At 43.4% G+C, this 17,190-nt stretch overlaps 1 protein-coding gene across 4 annotated transcripts in view; it reads right to left on the reverse strand.

Annotated features, from left to right (window-relative positions):
* The window catches only part of LOC118310538 (abl interactor 1-like), a 25,611-nt gene extending 8,883 nt beyond the window's left edge, over positions 1 to 16,728 (reverse strand). For 2 of the 4 annotated variants that reach the window (XM_035633546.2, XM_035633543.2), the window contains exons 1-5: positions 16,465 to 16,727; positions 10,442 to 10,609; positions 4,811 to 4,987; positions 1,292 to 1,395; positions 912 to 1,052 (exon numbers count right to left, since the gene is read on the reverse strand). In XM_035633546.2, the coding sequence (XP_035489439.1) occupies positions 912 to 1,052; positions 1,292 to 1,395; positions 4,811 to 4,987; positions 10,442 to 10,609; positions 16,465 to 16,581 (707 nt within the window). In that variant the 5' untranslated portion in view covers positions 16,582 to 16,727. Of the gene's footprint in view, positions 1 to 911; positions 1,053 to 1,291; positions 1,396 to 1,817; positions 1,833 to 4,810; positions 4,988 to 10,441; positions 10,610 to 16,464 lie in introns of all 4 variants that reach the window. The other 2 variants (XM_035633542.2, XM_035633544.2) reach the window with 2 other exon arrangements.
* Positions 16,729 to 17,190: the final 462 nt, after the last annotated feature.

Raw genomic sequence — 17,190 nt, forward strand, 5'->3', positions numbered from 1 at the left:
ATAAATATTGAATTAGATAAAGAATGAACAATGACATCCCATTTGCAAAAGAGGGAAACACCATCAACTATGGATGGGGGGTCATCCACAAGGATAATGGTTCGATCCCAAGTTCCTCCATCTCACATTTCAAAACGTGCATGAGTAAGATACTGAAACCCCCAAACTGCTCGTGGTGGTCAGACCAGCACCTCGCATGGCAGCTCACCTCCATCAGTGTGCGAGTTAAGATACGGTTATTCACCGTTTGTACAAAGTGCTAGAACAGGAACACCTCGCACTTTGTCATGAAGTTGACGCTCCTGAATTCTGGGGAATGATTATTTTCACAGTTGCCTACTAGATATGTATCTGGTAAAAAACTAAAGGTCAAACATGACGAGGATATATAGTTATTAAGTCACAGCTGTAACCGAGTAGCTGCAGATTTAACGTTGTGCGGCATGATATACCACATTTTTAATTGTCATAGAGGGAAAAGCACTGGGGTTATTAATAACATTAATGATTGCTCTTTCGGCTAGAATTATTTTTTCTTTATTTTAAAATATAGAAAAGCCTTTATTGTCATTGTATTTTACAGAATACAACAACATCGGTTGGTGAATAAAATTGTGCGAGGCACTCATAATGTATGTCGCTATTGCACATAATCTCACATTTGATACTAATAACAGAGCAGTCTGGCGCCTGTTGATTTCCTGGTTTGATCTTCACACCTCCGGCAAATTCTGGTTAAATGTGGTAAGCAGAGTGTGACTAAATTAGCTCCAAGTGCAGTTGAGGTAATCAGCCTTTCAGTGCATACGCGCTACATTCACACCTCATGCGGTCGCGTTCTATCAGAGCATACAGGTCGACAGACAGATTTTGTGTCCATGTCAGTCGTTAGAAGAGAGGGTGGGTGCTACCTGTGTGTCCTGGGCCTCTGGTTGAGGGAGGCTGTGCGTGCAGGGCTGTGCTGGCTGCCCAGTCGCGCCGGGCTCGTCATGTAGTCGTTGGGCACCACCGGAGGCTTCACTGGCTCCAGTGTCTTATAGGGAGTGTTGCGCCTGCACAGAGATAGATATAGAGAATTCAATGTCTTCATGGAGTTAGAGGAAGTATACAATCCTTCCGTGGGCCTTTACAGACTCTGCTTATGGAGCCATGGTCAGTTGGTTCTGGTGTTGAAAACAACCATTGTGAAATTAGTGAAATGTCTCAAAATAATAATAAGTATAATGGTGCAGAACTCTTGTCCCGGTTAACTGATGAAATTAAATGCATTTTTTTTTCTTCAAGTTCTTACCCCAGGGTACCACGACCTGCCATGGGGGGGCTTGGGGGTTTCTGTGTCGGGGGGTTGGTCCTGGCGAGCGTCCCTCCTCGGCCTGCCGCATTGTTTCCATGTTGCTAGAGTAGAGGAGCAAAAGATGAGTTAAAACACTGCTTTCGAGTAAATATTAATAGCTGACAACAGCGTTGGACTCGAGGCATCCCGTCTTTAGTTTTAACAAAAAATAAACCTGCACAACGGCTTTTATGTCAACAGCTAAATATAAAGAACATGGGAGACGAAGAGAGATTGAGGGAGAAAGAGGAGAGGAAGCATCTCTGAATATGTGACTGGAACCTTATACTGAGAAACTGTGCAAGTTTAATGGGATGTGAAATTTAATGTTTAATATCTCCTGTTACCATTTCCCTTCCATTTACTGTAACATAACATGCATATTAAGTTCAATGATTCTGCTTTGCTCCACTGAGATAAATAAGCATGGAGGCATATTTATCAATAGAGGATAAGAAAGAATGGAAAGACAACCATCTCTTACCTTGGCCTTAAGCCACTGAGTGCACGCAGGCATAGAGAGAAGACAGAAAACAAGACATGCTCGATGGTTAGTGGTAAAAAAAATTTGGTTATATTTACATTATAGTGATATTCTTTGTTAATTCACTTTCAAGTACAGCATGGAAAGAGCATCTTGGAGAAAAAAAAGGAAGAGAGTAGAAGGTGCAGGCTAGTGTTCGACCGATATATCGGCCGGCCGATAATATCGGCATCAGACGATGCACGGCTGCTACGTTCGCCGATAGTTTTTTTTGGGAGGGCAGATCCGGTCGCCTATCGGGCCCGGCCCCACTCTCTCCGGAACCATTTACCCAGCGCCGTCGCGGTGCCTCTGCCCTAAGCTGCCGCGCTGCACGCCCGCCGGGTGGGAACTCCCGAGAGTTTGAATCGGTCATCGGCTAAAGCTGATGAAAAAAAAATCGGCATCGGCCCTAAAAGATCTGTATCGGTCGATCCCTAGTGCAGGGCATGAAGGAGACACAAGGAAATACAAGATACAAGGAAATACACCAGTGGAAAATAACAGAAAACAAGATGAAGTTAAAAACCTCTCTTTTCTTCTAATGTGTTGTCTTTTTATGCTACTTGTCCATTTTTTCCCAGTAATATTAACAGGTTCGACCGCATTTAGTGCTGATGCTGACAATGGTTTCCATTATCAGTACGTTTAGTGAACAAAATGTCAGAAAAGTGTAAGGTGACATATACACAGCATATATCAGATTTCATTCGTTTAAAAAAACAAAGAGCTTTCAGTGCTCAATGATGTAAAACATGGAAATGCAGAAAACTGTCACATTTCGGTGGCACAGCACCAGAGAATTTTGGCACTACCTGAATGATCGAGTAATTGGTTCAGCAATAATCACATTCTCAACTCATCCCGAGTCACATTTTATCAAAGATTTATTACAAAATGTGGTAGATTATCTGTGCTTATCGACACGGGAAGTAGTTTCTATAATATTTAGTCACTCAGATTGTGTGAGTCTGTTCAGTGTGTATCAGTGTCTAGACGCGTTACAAACTGTAATCAGACTGAGAATTACACAAATCGTTAGACACACGCAGGAAAAATAATTGAGCAGTGGCTTAACTTCACGCCACTGCTCTGCTGACGTCCTAAGTGTTGCTCCGAGAAGAAGAAGAAGGAAAAAAAAAAGCACTGAAGCACAGTGAGGTCATAAATAACAGGAGCGAGGTGCTCAGACTGTCGGAGAGGCTGGAACTATGTCGCCCCGGTAACTGCCACTAATGCCAATAAAGGCTATTATGGCGGCCGGGCGAGCACAGTCATCCGTAAATGTGTGAATGGGGTCTCTCCGTTCTCAAGTCTTGACTTCCCATCAGCCCATGGGAGAGTTCCCCTGATTATGTGGACGTGGAGGCGGAGGCGTGGAGGTGATTACGCCTCCAACGCTCCAGGGAATCCACCACAGCCCGGGGTGAAATGGGCTGGAAGGTTGGAGCTGCTAATAAGCTGCTATTTCCTACACGGCAAGAATACGAAATCTACCAAACAAATACACAAACAGACCCACATGCATGCATTAGTTTGCTAGTTGTTGAATTTTCTATTTTTCTATCTGGCTGGTGCAGTATTGTGCATGAAATTATATAAATCTTTGATATCCACACGGCGACATCAGGGATTTCCAAATGATCCACTAGCATGGGAGTCTTCAGAGGTTTACCTCTTTCCTAAAATGATCATCTAAATAAACTTGATAAAGCATCTAAACTACAAATCACCAAAACAGCCATTTTGCAGATTTCTGACTCATGAATTTTTTCTATGTTCACATTATTAAAAAGGGAAGGAAAAAGGTTGCGGCGTCTACACTGCTCCGCGCTGATTTCTATCATTTCGCAGCCTACGTGAATGATGCTTTATTTGCATAGAGGGCCGTGACAAAGGTTTCTTGGGCGAGCCAGCCCTCCGAGGAGGGAACACCGAATGCTGGCTTTTGAATTTGAATCGGCGGATGTTTGAAAATTCAGCAGACAGCCTCTATCTCAACAGAGACAGACAGGGGGAGAGGGATTGAGGGGCCGACTCAAAACGCACTGCAGACATTTATGACACAAACAATCAATGCACATGACTGTGTGCACACACACATAGAGAATGCAGTATAAAAACTCAGAGGGAGGAGAGAGCAGATGGATCATGGGGAGAGAGAATAAAAAAATGGGAAGAATGAGCCGGAAAAGGGATGAAAGAATATTTTCCCACGATTCAATAGGGGATGTGATGGAACGAGTAACACAGCGGCTGAAGTGTCGCTCTGGACTCACACACACACACACAGACACACACACACACACACACACACACACAGACACACACACACACACACACACACACACACACACACACACACACACACACACACACACACACACACACACACACACACACACACACACACACACACACACACACACACACACACACACACACACACACACACACAATGACTTCCAGCTTTGGCAGTTGTTACTTGGCATGAAGAAACAAAGACAAAGCAAAGCTCAGCTACCAACTTCGTATCTTATTCGAGTATGTGTTAATTTCGATGCGTCTCTGCACTTTAACTGACCGAAAAGCCGGTGTATCGATCGACATGCAGTGAGTGAGTGAATCGTTAAGGCAGACATTCAGCTTGTTCACGTGAACGTGTGAACTCGTCTAAGTATGTGTTTCCCTGTCTAGCAGAATTGACGATTCGAAAATCAAGACGATGTATCAAAGTAATGACTTTGGGATTTACGGCAGCTTCAACGATCTGGTTCCGGCGAAGCTCAGAATGTGTCAAATTGCTTTTTTGAGAAGCCGTGGCGTAAAAAAAAAAAAAAAGAACAGAAACACGAGCATGCTGCTGCAATATAAATATACAAATATACTGTCATTGATTGACCTTTAAGTCTTATTCATTTCATTTGCACCAAGAGAGAGTGCAGGAAACTTACTTTGACGCCGTGTCCCACATCATCCAGCAGCGTGTAGTCGATGGGTTTTCGAATGTAGCGCACCGGCCGCTCCATGTTGCCCGGGGCGATGATCTTGTGGGTGCGAGAGGTGTTTTTGTTTGTGGTCAGGATGCCAATCTCCCGACGTGCCACCTTCTCTTTGTGGATGTCCACCGTCTGTAGGGGGGGTAAGTGAAGGGGGGGGCAATGAGTTGTAGGACACAACAGATATTAAGGGTTTACTTTGCAACCTGTAAATTCTCCAAAATAAATGATTCACTTTAAGAAAGGTTATTATGAGAGACAGGCAGGGTTTTTAACTCCTATTTTTGGCTAATTTATCCATCTTGTGGATGTATTCAAATAAAAGGCCTCCCTGTTACCAGTTACAGTAATTTGCTCTTATTGCTAACTCAACCTTCCATCTGTTTCAAATTAAAAGCCTCCCAGGAGCTCAGGGGTCCTAATCACCTCCCTCTCCTACTCGGAGGGGATCTTATTATAAATTATTTTACTGAATTTCTAGAACCCATCTCAAATTCTTGTTAAGAGTTGTAGCAGGAAAAACATCACATTGCTTTGAATAACACATTTTTCTTCCATCAACCAGATTTACTGTTGAATTATTTACTCTTCATTTCACAAATCCATATTCTACTCCCGCTATGATTACAGTAATGCATTTTACAACTCAACCCCTTTCAGCACATTGTGTGACATTATTTATCGACGGGAAATATTCACATGACAAAGAAGATCGTTTTTGAATTTTCACCCAGTTCATTCCTCTGGATTTTAATTCCCAAGTCCTCCCACTGCCTATAGACACACTATGGGTTTCCATCCTTTTGAACTCTTCTTGCCCTACAGGTGTTCCCACAATGCCGACGCCCTGGGGCCCAGCAGACAGAGCTCTCCTTTAACCCGCTCCCACCAGGGCCATTTGGAGACACCGGTGACCTCGATCTCTTGTGAGATTTGCGTCCTCATCACTCAAGCGCCTATGTGGACTGGCCTCCCAATTTATCAATGATAGATGAAAGTGGAAGGAGTGATGGATGCGGGGGGGGGGAAGTACTGAATGAAATTCGGTGAAAAATGAGGCTGGAGGACGAAGGACGGAGGGATCTGCGGAATATAAGGTCACGCGTCGGAGGAGAGTGCTGATGAGTTTTAGTTTTTATATAAATATAGATAGAGAAAGTGTGTGTGCAAAAAGCTACAATGTTGTGTGAGTGTGTATATGTGCACCCACAAACACACAAGGTCAAACATCAATCACACATCATCCAGTCGACCTGACAGCTCCTCCCTCTGGGAGCTGGAGATGAAAAAGCCGACTGCAAGACTGTAAATCTGATAGAGGTTGTGAAGTCCGTCTGCATTTGTGTCTCTGTGAAAATGAGACATGCTCTTTTTTTTAGGAGAGGAAACTGAAGCGACACACCCGGCTATAGCTGGGAAGTAAGACCAAAAAAAAAGAAGACCCTGCCTACTTCCTGCCAGTGACAGGGGGGTTAGGGGCGGAGTGCAGATTGCGGAAAATGAGACTGACGAAACTCAAAAAGGAACAGAAAGACGGAGACGGACACAGGAAAGATGTAGATAAACGTCCGATAGGCTGCTGGGATCAGAAGCAAATGGGGAAGAAAGGAAGGTGGTGATTAGATAGATACTTAGAAAATGAACTTTATTTAAACTGTTACACAATAAGAGATGATGTGACCAGCCATCTTCTCCTTATGCTGTAATACCATTTCAGAACAAATCGGTCTTGATAATGCGATGCACTAAAACATTAGTACCTCACTGCTGATAGGGGTGACTGGATCCTCTCAGCTTCATTTCAGAATTTCCAAGTGTGGTCATCTTCATGAAACATGTGGACATAACAACTATTACCTAATCGTTCAGACTGTCTGCCCTTCCTACGCTCTCTCAATCTTCCTTTTCTTTTGTAATCTCTTTCAAATAATAAAGTGGCCGCTCAACCTCTGCCCTGAGTTTCTGAGAACAGGTCCGACTGTGGATGTTCACCGTCGCATCTATACAGCAGCTTCGGTGAACCGTTATTCACCCACGGTCAGTGGAGCAGGCTGGGGATGTTTGCTGTCGCTGCGGTGTGAATGTCAGGAGGAAAGTATGATGTAGTCTGAGCTAAGATTTCCAAGGTGTGTCAGCGGTAATTCCATACAGCAATGATCTCATGTATGGTGCGTAAATATCATGCATGAAATCCCTGCTGCCTGCGTCTGTGCCGTTATCGTGTTTTAACCCAAAGTTCTGACCAATTGAAACTGGGCTGGAAGAGGCAGAAATGGGTCACTGAGTTGATGAATGAGAATTCTGGAGGAAAAAGAAAACAAAAGGAGAGATGAATCAGAAAGCAAACTGGCAGACAGGACACAAGGAAGTGAAAAAGAGGGGCAAGAGAGACTCGTGGGAAGGTGCTCTTTGTTTTCCATGGCAATAGTATCAAAAATGAAAAAGAAGCAGTCGCATTTTGTTCAGTCATGCTGCTTTTGGGCTCAGACACAATAACCGAATGCACAAACAACCATTCCATTTAGCCGATACACAGAGAGAGGAGAAACAGTCTGCCACCACGGCTCTGCTTTGATTGTAACACGCCGTTGTTCTGCATTCAGGCAGCAGCAACTTTATTCTGTGTGATAACCTTGTGACAGCCCTCCCTGCTGTGTGGGATTTTTTAAATCCCACAGATATGGGACGTGGATTTGGCAGCAGTGTGTATCTACCTTCCTCTTTCTCCCATGTAACTCTCTCTCTCTCTTAAGTCAAGACAAAACTAAGCCAGACAAAAAAATACTTGGCACAAGCCAGAAAATTCTAATTTAATTTCTTAGGCACATCGCGACTAGAATAATGAATCTTTGCCCTGCGGAGGTGTATGAGATGCATATGGAATAAATTCATTTCTCTCTAGATTCAAGCAATTTAAGGCGATTCCAATCAATTTGTGCCCTGACACCCATGTGTGCTTTTTTTTTGTGTTGATGTCAATCGGCTGGTAGGTTGGAAATATTGCATCGCGTTTGGTTACCGTAAGCAAGGTGCCTTTTCTTGTCACAGTTAGAACTATAATTATAATTTTTAATATCCTTGAAATGATGTGCACCATTCTCCTCTATCTTATCTTTCCATAAAAAACATGAACACATCCTCGTCTGCTGCTGCACCATCATTCCTCCACCGATATGAGGTGTCAATTACATATTCGTCGATATTAGTGCAGATCCACTTTTATAGCACGAGCGTATCTTGATGTTTTTTTACCACATGCTTTAAAGGGAGAAGCACATGTTTAACAATCAAGTTTGATGACTTAATTCAGATTTTCTGCTCTAGTAATGTGCATATGGGCATCACCGGTAAGGAGGGAAGCCACTGTTAATGTTATTAGTATGACAGGTCAACATGGCTGCTATTTTCAACATGATGGACAGAGCGGAGCTGATGTGGAGACAAATGATCTCACCCACAGTTCAGTGGACACACTGACTCGACCAGTACAGTCTCTCTGTACCAGTTTACTGTCAAGTGTTCACATCAATGTGTAAGGGGCTTCTGGCGCTATTATAATTGAAGAAGAAATATCAGAGAGAGGTCTATAAAGCACCACTGACTATCTCTACAGAACAGGATCGATAAAAAAAAAAAAAGGACTCCAGTTGTCCGTCACTAGACTGCAACATGCTGTCCTTCATGCAGCGGCGTGTGTGGTAACACGGTAGCTGGATACGCTAACCAGGCTAGAGTGCTGGCGTCAGGATTTCACTTCATCCCTGACAGGCTTAATGAAGCACACAGGGAGAGGGAGGGGGGCATTCACTGGCTGACAAGCAGGGTGGCCGCACAGAGAGCGAGAGAGAGAGACAGACAGAGGACTGCTGATGAAGCAGGACTGCAGGGCTGGAGAGGGGCAGTGGAGGTCCGTCAGCTCCAGCATGATCCATGCCATCCATGCCATCCATGCTGTATCTGTCTGTCTGTATCACGTGTGATTTGGTGTTAGAGAATAATATCTTTTTGTTCTCGAAAATAAGTTTCTTGTACCGAAGACAATTAATCACGCGATTTTCCAAGTTTTCAAATGAAAAAACAAGGATGAGGGGATAAATTACTTGTATTATAGTGGCTTCCATAATGCGGTCAGGTTAATGAACAGTTCCATGGCACTAATTCCAACAGTTCAACAACAGCGTTAGGTCTACTCTGCTACTCATCTGTTCTTTCTTTTCTAATAGAACGAGCAATGTCTTCCACTCAGCTGTCTTTTTTTAGCTGCTGTTAAGCTGCAGTCAGTGACACCGAAGACTTCCTTCAGATGTTTCAAACTAGAGGGAGAGATTGTGGGTCTGTGTAATGCTTAGCAGTTTAATTATACAAATTAAAATTAAAACATTGTGACACATGAAAAAATACAGTTTTAGAAAACCTGAATTGTGAATGTCTGATTGGCTGGCAGGGGCTGGCCACTCACAGATCTTATAATGTGAGCTCAGGTAAAAGAAGACAGTGTGTGAGTGGGGGGGGGACTGTGGTGTTGTAAATTATTCTGTGTAACATCCATGACGTGATGCAGTGGTCGTCCTACTCTCGTCTCTACAGCACATTCTTTCAGGGGTGGACTTACAGAGCTTTTACGACCTATTATCAAGAGTGGATTTCTTTAAATACACAGATAAGCCGATCCTCTGCTGTTAATTACTTATAATATACGAATACGCTGTTGGACACACGATTGAGTATATCATGGAAGCATATGTTGAGAGGTTTAAGAGGATTATTGCCTCAGATTGTTTAGAATTAAACACGTTTACATTCACTTTGTTGTGCGACACAAAATTATTTGCAACATTAATCCTTGCCAGACTGGGCCTCATTTCCCAAAAATCATTTTCAGGCTAAAAGGATCTTAGTCCGTGGAGTTACAATGGAACCAAGATCGTCTTAGCCTCAGGATGCTTTTAAAAAACGGGGGGAATCAGCTCAGATCACACGTCACCAAGCTGCTGGAGCATCTAATGTTACACAGAAACATTTACAACACCGCAGTCCCCCCCCCGCCCCCAGACGCTGTCTGCTTTCACTTGAGCTGTGGAGGAGACTTCTGAACTAATCTACCGAATGTGCATTCCGAGGGAAATCCGACGCACCTCACATTATGACCGACAGCACAATCGGTGAGCTGCCAGTCAAACAAATGTGAGCTGAGTCGGACGGGACAAGCAGCCCCCCGCCAGCCTATCAGATGAAAGCTGAATGAGGCGCTCACTTATAAAACAGGGCAAATTTGAAATAAAGGAGAGTGTTTGATGTAATGTATAACACTGAATTTGAGTTAAATAAAGTTCCCCCCCTGACATTTGAGCATTAGCGCCATTTTTTCATATTTGTAATGCAACATTCTGGATTCAAATTGTTTAGTTCCGTTCATTTTGCTGTAAAAACACAAGAGTATCTGCTGATTCTTATTTCGAGCTACATAGAGTGAAGAAGGTGAACAAGGCAGTTTATGTTTCATAGACAGTCTTTGCATTTAAGAAATGAAAAACTGGTGGCACTTTGGTGGTCATCTATCGCCTGTGGCCGAAGTATGTACAGTACCTGGGAGATGTGGTTGATGGAAGACTCCATGCGTCGCAGTTGCGATGCCTGGATGTCGAGCAGCTGCAGCACATTGTTGGCTAAGGCGTTGATCTGGTAGGCGACGCTGGCCAGAGACTGGGTGGTGTAGGCCTTGGTCTCCTCCAGGGCCTTCTTTTTGTCTTGGGCCTGGTGGCGAGAGGCAAAAGGGACAGAGAGGAAGAGACACCAGAAGTCAGGAATACAGAGTAATGAAATTGGCGGAGGGAAGAACGGTTGTCCAAAAAGAAGTCAAGAGAACAGTATTTGGCAGGACCCTTCACTCACGACTGTGAACAGGAACAGAACAGTTTACTGGGGACAAGTGTTGTGGAATGTGAAGTGGCACTGGAATCCGACAACAATAACTTCCGAATAACCAAGATGAACGACATGAGTCAGGTGCACGATGGGAGGTGTGCCCAGTGAGCGGGGAATGCCAGAACAGTGCACAAATCTGTTTTTCTCGGGGCGACCTTGAAATAGCAATGTGACAAAATGGACATATTTATAGTTTGGGAAACATAACGGGGAACAGTCAGCCTCATCTAACCTGTTGGCCAAAGTTTAACCTCAGGGTAGGACTTGTAATCTATAAGCTGCTTCCAGACATGCATCTGAAGTACTAACATTTTTCCGGAGGGGTTGTTTGTGACAACAGGTATGTTGCTACGGACCTTCCGGCCAATTTTTAAGAGCGAGCCCACGTGAGAATAGGCAGGAAAATTCACAGCCGGCGACTGGGCCTGTAAGTGACCGTAAACAACAACACTGCTTTCTCCAGTGGAATTATTGTCCTGCACGCTCTGCCCAGACGCCACAGGATGTTCTGGAAATGTTTCCTGCTGGTGTGAATTCATCTGACTGGGAAAATCTCACTTTGTGTTCGTCATATGTGAACGGCAAACTGTCCAGGCGCAATTTTGCAAAACGTATGAAGCCTTTGGAACGGTATTTTTAATTATTCAGCTGACACACCATTTTACAACACTCAAAAAATCAGTGTTGACGACTGGTAGCCCCTTGGTACTCATGCTGTATGTTCAACATATCAAAAAGGCTGATTTAGAAATGTTCATGAATGAAATTATAAAGAAAAAAAACTGCAGCACTCCTAACTGAGAGACCCAGGAGCATATATCCACATTTTCTAACTATCGAACTATTCCCTGGAGGACAAGTCAATATGGTTATTTTGTGCCAACTTTTAAAGCTCTAACCCAGCCTAAGCAGTTGGAGTTTGACTGGAGTATATTTCACCTACTGTTGCAAGACAACAATCTGGTGTGTGTGTGTGTGTGTGTGTGTGTGTGTGTGTGTGTGCGTGTGTTAACCATGACACCACTCTACAACAAGACCACCTGCCCACCTGCTTCCTTGCAAACCATCTGCAGCAACAAACGCCTGCAGCAGACGTCTGTGGGGACCTGCAGGTCAGGCCCTGCCATGCACAACTCTTATTTACACTTTCATGAAACACCGATGAAGAGGAGGAGACGTCGCAGGCTTTACTCTGCACTAGTCTAGAGACTGGAGCCTGTCCTCACACCTGAGCTTGGAAAAGGCTGATCAGTGTTTATCCCCAGAGAGTAAAGAGACAGACTCAAATGTTGTCATGCGCACACATCACAGTTATCAACAACACGCTGCTGACGACATGGTTATATATTCATACGTAAACACCAAGGATAATGTTAGACAGGAATGTACAGTGTCATATTTAACAATGTGCAGTCAGTGCATGCAGTGGAGAGCACTGAGGAGAGGTTAACACTTCAAATAGAACCAAACTGATTAAAATAATCTGAAAATAATATTGCATAGAAAACCCCTGGCAATAATAGCCTACGTCTCCCGAATACACATTGTTCATTACGGATCTCTTTCTCTCTCGTATTCATTCGCTTTCCTGCTTTGACATATTATGTTTCATATTAAGCTTACAGAAGACCTTTTTACAATCGCTCCACTTGAAATCCCTCTTTTCTTTTTTTTTAGCACCGCACTCAACCTTAATATATAGCAATTTCAGTGTCATATCATAGTGAAGACGAGTGCTGATACTGTGAACTTAGTGAGTCATGAATGAAAAAGCCACGAGTCAGAGGGGAAACATGGGGATTTTGATGGGCTCGACATCAACACACGAAGTATTGCGCAGTCACAAGCTTCCATCTCACACCTTACTCTTCACCCAACCCTGTGGGACACAATGATTAAAACGTGCTCATCATTTTTAGATCGTTCATTGTCCAACATTAAAACAGATTGAATTCAAAGAGTTGCTATTTTAGTATGCAAAGACCTTGAGAACGGTACGAGCAAAGCCGAGTTCTGCTTTCAGGCCTCCAAATATTCTGTAGGTGACAGTCTGTCAGGCTGGCCCATTTTAAATTTCTCATCTAAGAATAACACTCTTGGGTTTTTTTATAGCATCACAGAGGGGATTTACATATCAGGACGTGCATTGTTTGGTGTATAATAATGTTGGTATTCAGCATGTGACTACACAGCTGCAGCAGTAAAAACTGTATCCTTCATAAAGACAACCAGCTATTATTTTTACATCTATGCTTTGACAACTTGGAGCAAAAAGGCTCAGTGGAGAACTTTATTAAACATTTGATCCCGCTGCACACAATTTGAGCCGAAGCTATAATGGAATGAAAAGCTAAGCCTCCTTACTCCGCATTCCCTGTTGTGTTTTGTGAAAAGGTGTTCATATGCATGCAGGATTGTACCTCTTGTTTATCATGATGTCCCTGAAGAAATTATTATTCAGGAGGAGCCACGTACATGCATCTTCATATCCCACGCATGACTATCCTGCTGTAATAAATGAACTATATTCTGAATCTTGCAGAAAGAAAGCGACGGAATACATCTCTGAAAATGAGCAGCAAAAGGGGAATTTCCCCCCCAAAAATGACGGCAGTGCATTCTGAACATGAGTCACATCATGTTTGTGACTCATACATTTCGTAAAGTGTTCCATTACAGACAAAGGTAATATGATGCACATGTTGTGGCAGTAAGGACGGACATGGAGGCTATCGCCAAAAACAATTGAGCAAGATGTTTCTCAGTAAACTTCATTTCTTTCCCCATTATTCAGTTCAATTACACAACCGTTATCTCCACTTTGCTCATTTCCATCCTCACTTCATGCAGCATGGCATGACGAAACTTCAATAACTTGTCAAGAGATTTATTTTTTTGCAATAATGGAGTGGTACGAGAAAGATGCACATCGAGCACGTCTGTTGTCAATCTGCAACACACGTGATGTACGTGTGTTGTTGGCTATTGACTCGCTAATATTGATTTTGCAGCATCAAATTCTACAGAAAAATTCCCTGCCAAATTTTATCCTGTTTATGGATGTAACTACATCAGCTTCTGTCAAAAGAGTATCAACATGGTGTTGCTGATTATTTAATGTTCATACAAAAATCCAAATTACTGACATTTAACATGAATAAATCAATATGGCAGCCACTTGGTCTCTAGACTATTGACAGATTCACCACCACAGTCATAACATTTCCTCTCGGACTGTCCACTTCAACCAAGCCGGCCACTAAGCGAGATGTACAGTTCCTATTAGAGCCTGACCCATTCGTCGGTTGGCCAATAACATCAGCCAATGTGAGCCTTTCTCACACATAATAACTGATATTGGTGTTTATGTTTGCAGATATCCACCGACATGAAAACTTTGATTTTATAGAATAAACAAGATGTGCATTTATGTTTATACTTTACATTACTATAGAGCTGCAACAGTTAATCGACTAATCGATTAGTAATCGACTACGAAATTAATCGCCAACTATATTTATAAACGATGAATCGGTTCAAGTAGTTTTTAAGTGGGAAAAAGTCCAAATTCTCTGATTTCCGCATCTTGAATGTGAATATTTTCTAGTTTCTTTTCTCCTTTTTCACGGTGAGCTAAATATCTTTAGTGTGAGGACAAAACAAAACATCACCTTGGGGTTTGGGAAACACGGTCAACATTTTTCACAACTTTATGAATTTTATTGGACCAAACAACAAATCGATTCATCGAGGTAAATAATCGACAGATTAATCGATAGTGAAAATAATCTTCAGTTGCAGCCCTACATTACAAAAATGTTATCTAAAATATCAAGCCTCAATAACATTTCTTTGTCATACGGCTTTGACAACAACATCTTTAGGAATCATTGTCAATCAATATACATCGGGCAATATATTGGTATCGGAAAATTTTTACTCCCTAATACCGATATCAGCATCGGCCCCCCACAAAAACCCTTATTGATCAGGCTCCAGTGCTCATGAGATCTTAAATCAAATCTGGCAACCTTCAAACAAAAACATAAAATCTCTCTGGCAGCTTTCTGCATAATAATATGAAGATGAACATGCAGCAATACAAAGCTGTGTATGCTTGTCAAGTGAGTGCATGCAATCAGTGAAAAAACCACACTTCTGACAACAACCACAGTTAAGGTGATGGGATGCATTTTACTGGGCATGGCGGTGAGCTCTCTCGGCACCACAGACTAAATATCACTATTCTGGAAGCACGGCGGGGTTCCTGCTCTGTGCCAGCGATGTGCCAACACCGACTGCTGTTCACTCACACACACACACACACACACACACACACACACACACACACACACACACACACACACACACACACACACACACACACACACACACACACACACACACACACACACACACACACACACACACACACACACACACACACACACACACAGTCACCCTGCCAGAGTTCAGGGTGACACGGTTTACTGTGAGCTTGCAAGATGTTTGATCAACCTTGCGGCCGTAAACCCATTTTTTAAATGATTGTAACGAAAGCACACTGCCATGCTGCTGAAACACATTTTGGAATATTTGGAAGGCAGGAAAAAAAATATACCGGCCCTGCTGCTTTGCACAAGGGATTCACCCTAATCCTGACACACTGATTTAATAATCAGTCTGGAATATGCAAAAAAAAAAAAACGCAAGCAGGCACACCTATTATTAACCTGCAGCATGCATCTGATCACAAATAATAAATCATCCATGGAGCTCCTCTGAGCCATGTTTTATATATGATCTGTGCATCACCAGTAGCTTGACCCAACACCTACTATCCCTTACTTGTACTGTGTGGTCACGAGAGCCTTGGCCTACATAATGACATCACTGATGAGGAAGCTAACGTGTGAGAGAGGCTGTGTTGATTGGCTAATGAGAGAGAACATCAAATAGGATGTGTTTACCTAATACAGCACCATTAAAGTGACTTTATAGTGACTAAGCGTTTCGTGTTGTTTCTTTTATTTCCCTGGTGCAACAAAAACCCATTCATACGGTACAGAATACTCATAATTTGGCTAGCTTTTGAGATTTGCACGAGATAAATTTCTTTCTGTAGAGTGTATTCGCTCATTTTTCCCTACATAAGGCTGATGTGTGGCCTAATCGTGTGTTGCCTGTTTGGATTAAGTCGAATAAAAAAAACGGGCAGTTAGTGTAAAAAATAAAATAAAGATGTATTTAAAAAAGGGGGGGGGGGGGCTGAGGTTGTGTTCAGGTACCCATCGGAGAATCAAGTCAATGACAAACCCCTTGGGCATAACAACGACACACCCTCCGAGAGCCCCCCCAGCAGCTCCCCGGGGCTCAGCCTTCCAACTGTGAGCGGACGCGGCTCCGGTACACGGGGGCCCGGCCGGACAGAACAGGAGGAAACGCCGAAACACGGCCATGTCCGACAAGAGCACCGAGCCGCGGCACGACCGCCGTGCCGGGCTGGTTGGGCGGGGGAGGCCACCGCCGTGTTCCTGGCGGTTTGAGAATCCCCCTTTTCGAGGGGACCAGCGTTTCCTGCCGCGGTGGTTCCACTCACTTCCACTGTCGCCACGGCGCCGCAGACACGAAGGTGATCACTGGCGAAAATTCGCCCCTAAATTTTCGCGAGGCGATCCTCTTACCTGGACATAATTGTTCTCGCAGTATTCCGCCACCCGCGACAGGTTCTGGTAGCTCTCCACGAGCGCCCTTTTGCCGGCAGGGATTTCCTCCTCTAGTAGCATTTGTAGCTCTGCCATCTTACATCCCTTCGCATCGCTCTCCTCTCCGACCTTCTCTCAGTGAGGCGAGGCGGTGATGCTGCGCCGCGCTGCTGCTGCTGCTGCTGAGAGAGGGGCTCCCCCGCCTGGCATTGTGGGGCCGCAGGACTCCGATTCACAACAGCGCGTGACTAATCGCGGCTACGTTATAAAGGGAGAGCGCTGATTGGCTGGCGGGCCGACCGGAGAGCAGCAGTGCACCAATTGCAATTCATCGCGATGGGGTATAAAATAATGGTAATATAGTCGAAATATTACGAGATAATGATAGTACACAATTACACGAGTCTACAATATAGACAAATAATTACAAATATTTTTTTTATTCCTGCCAATATTTGCATTACTATCATGATATACCTACATTGTTTAATTGTATAATAATGATAGTAATAATACTAATATGTTCCAATTTATATGTTATCCATGCTGGTTTTAAACTGCCTTTTTATTCCTCCTCCATAATTTAAAAAAATCAAACAGAACCAAATGTCAGTTGAAAAAATAAGATCATAAAAAAATAGATACGCATATGACCATGTGTAATGTGAGACAATAACAAACATCTGAATCATCATCACGTTAGCT

The sequence above is a fragment of the Scophthalmus maximus genome, chromosome 5 (assembly GCF_022379125.1).
Source record: "Scophthalmus maximus strain ysfricsl-2021 chromosome 5, ASM2237912v1, whole genome shotgun sequence".
Lineage (NCBI taxonomy): Eukaryota > Metazoa > Chordata > Actinopteri > Pleuronectiformes > Scophthalmidae > Scophthalmus > Scophthalmus maximus.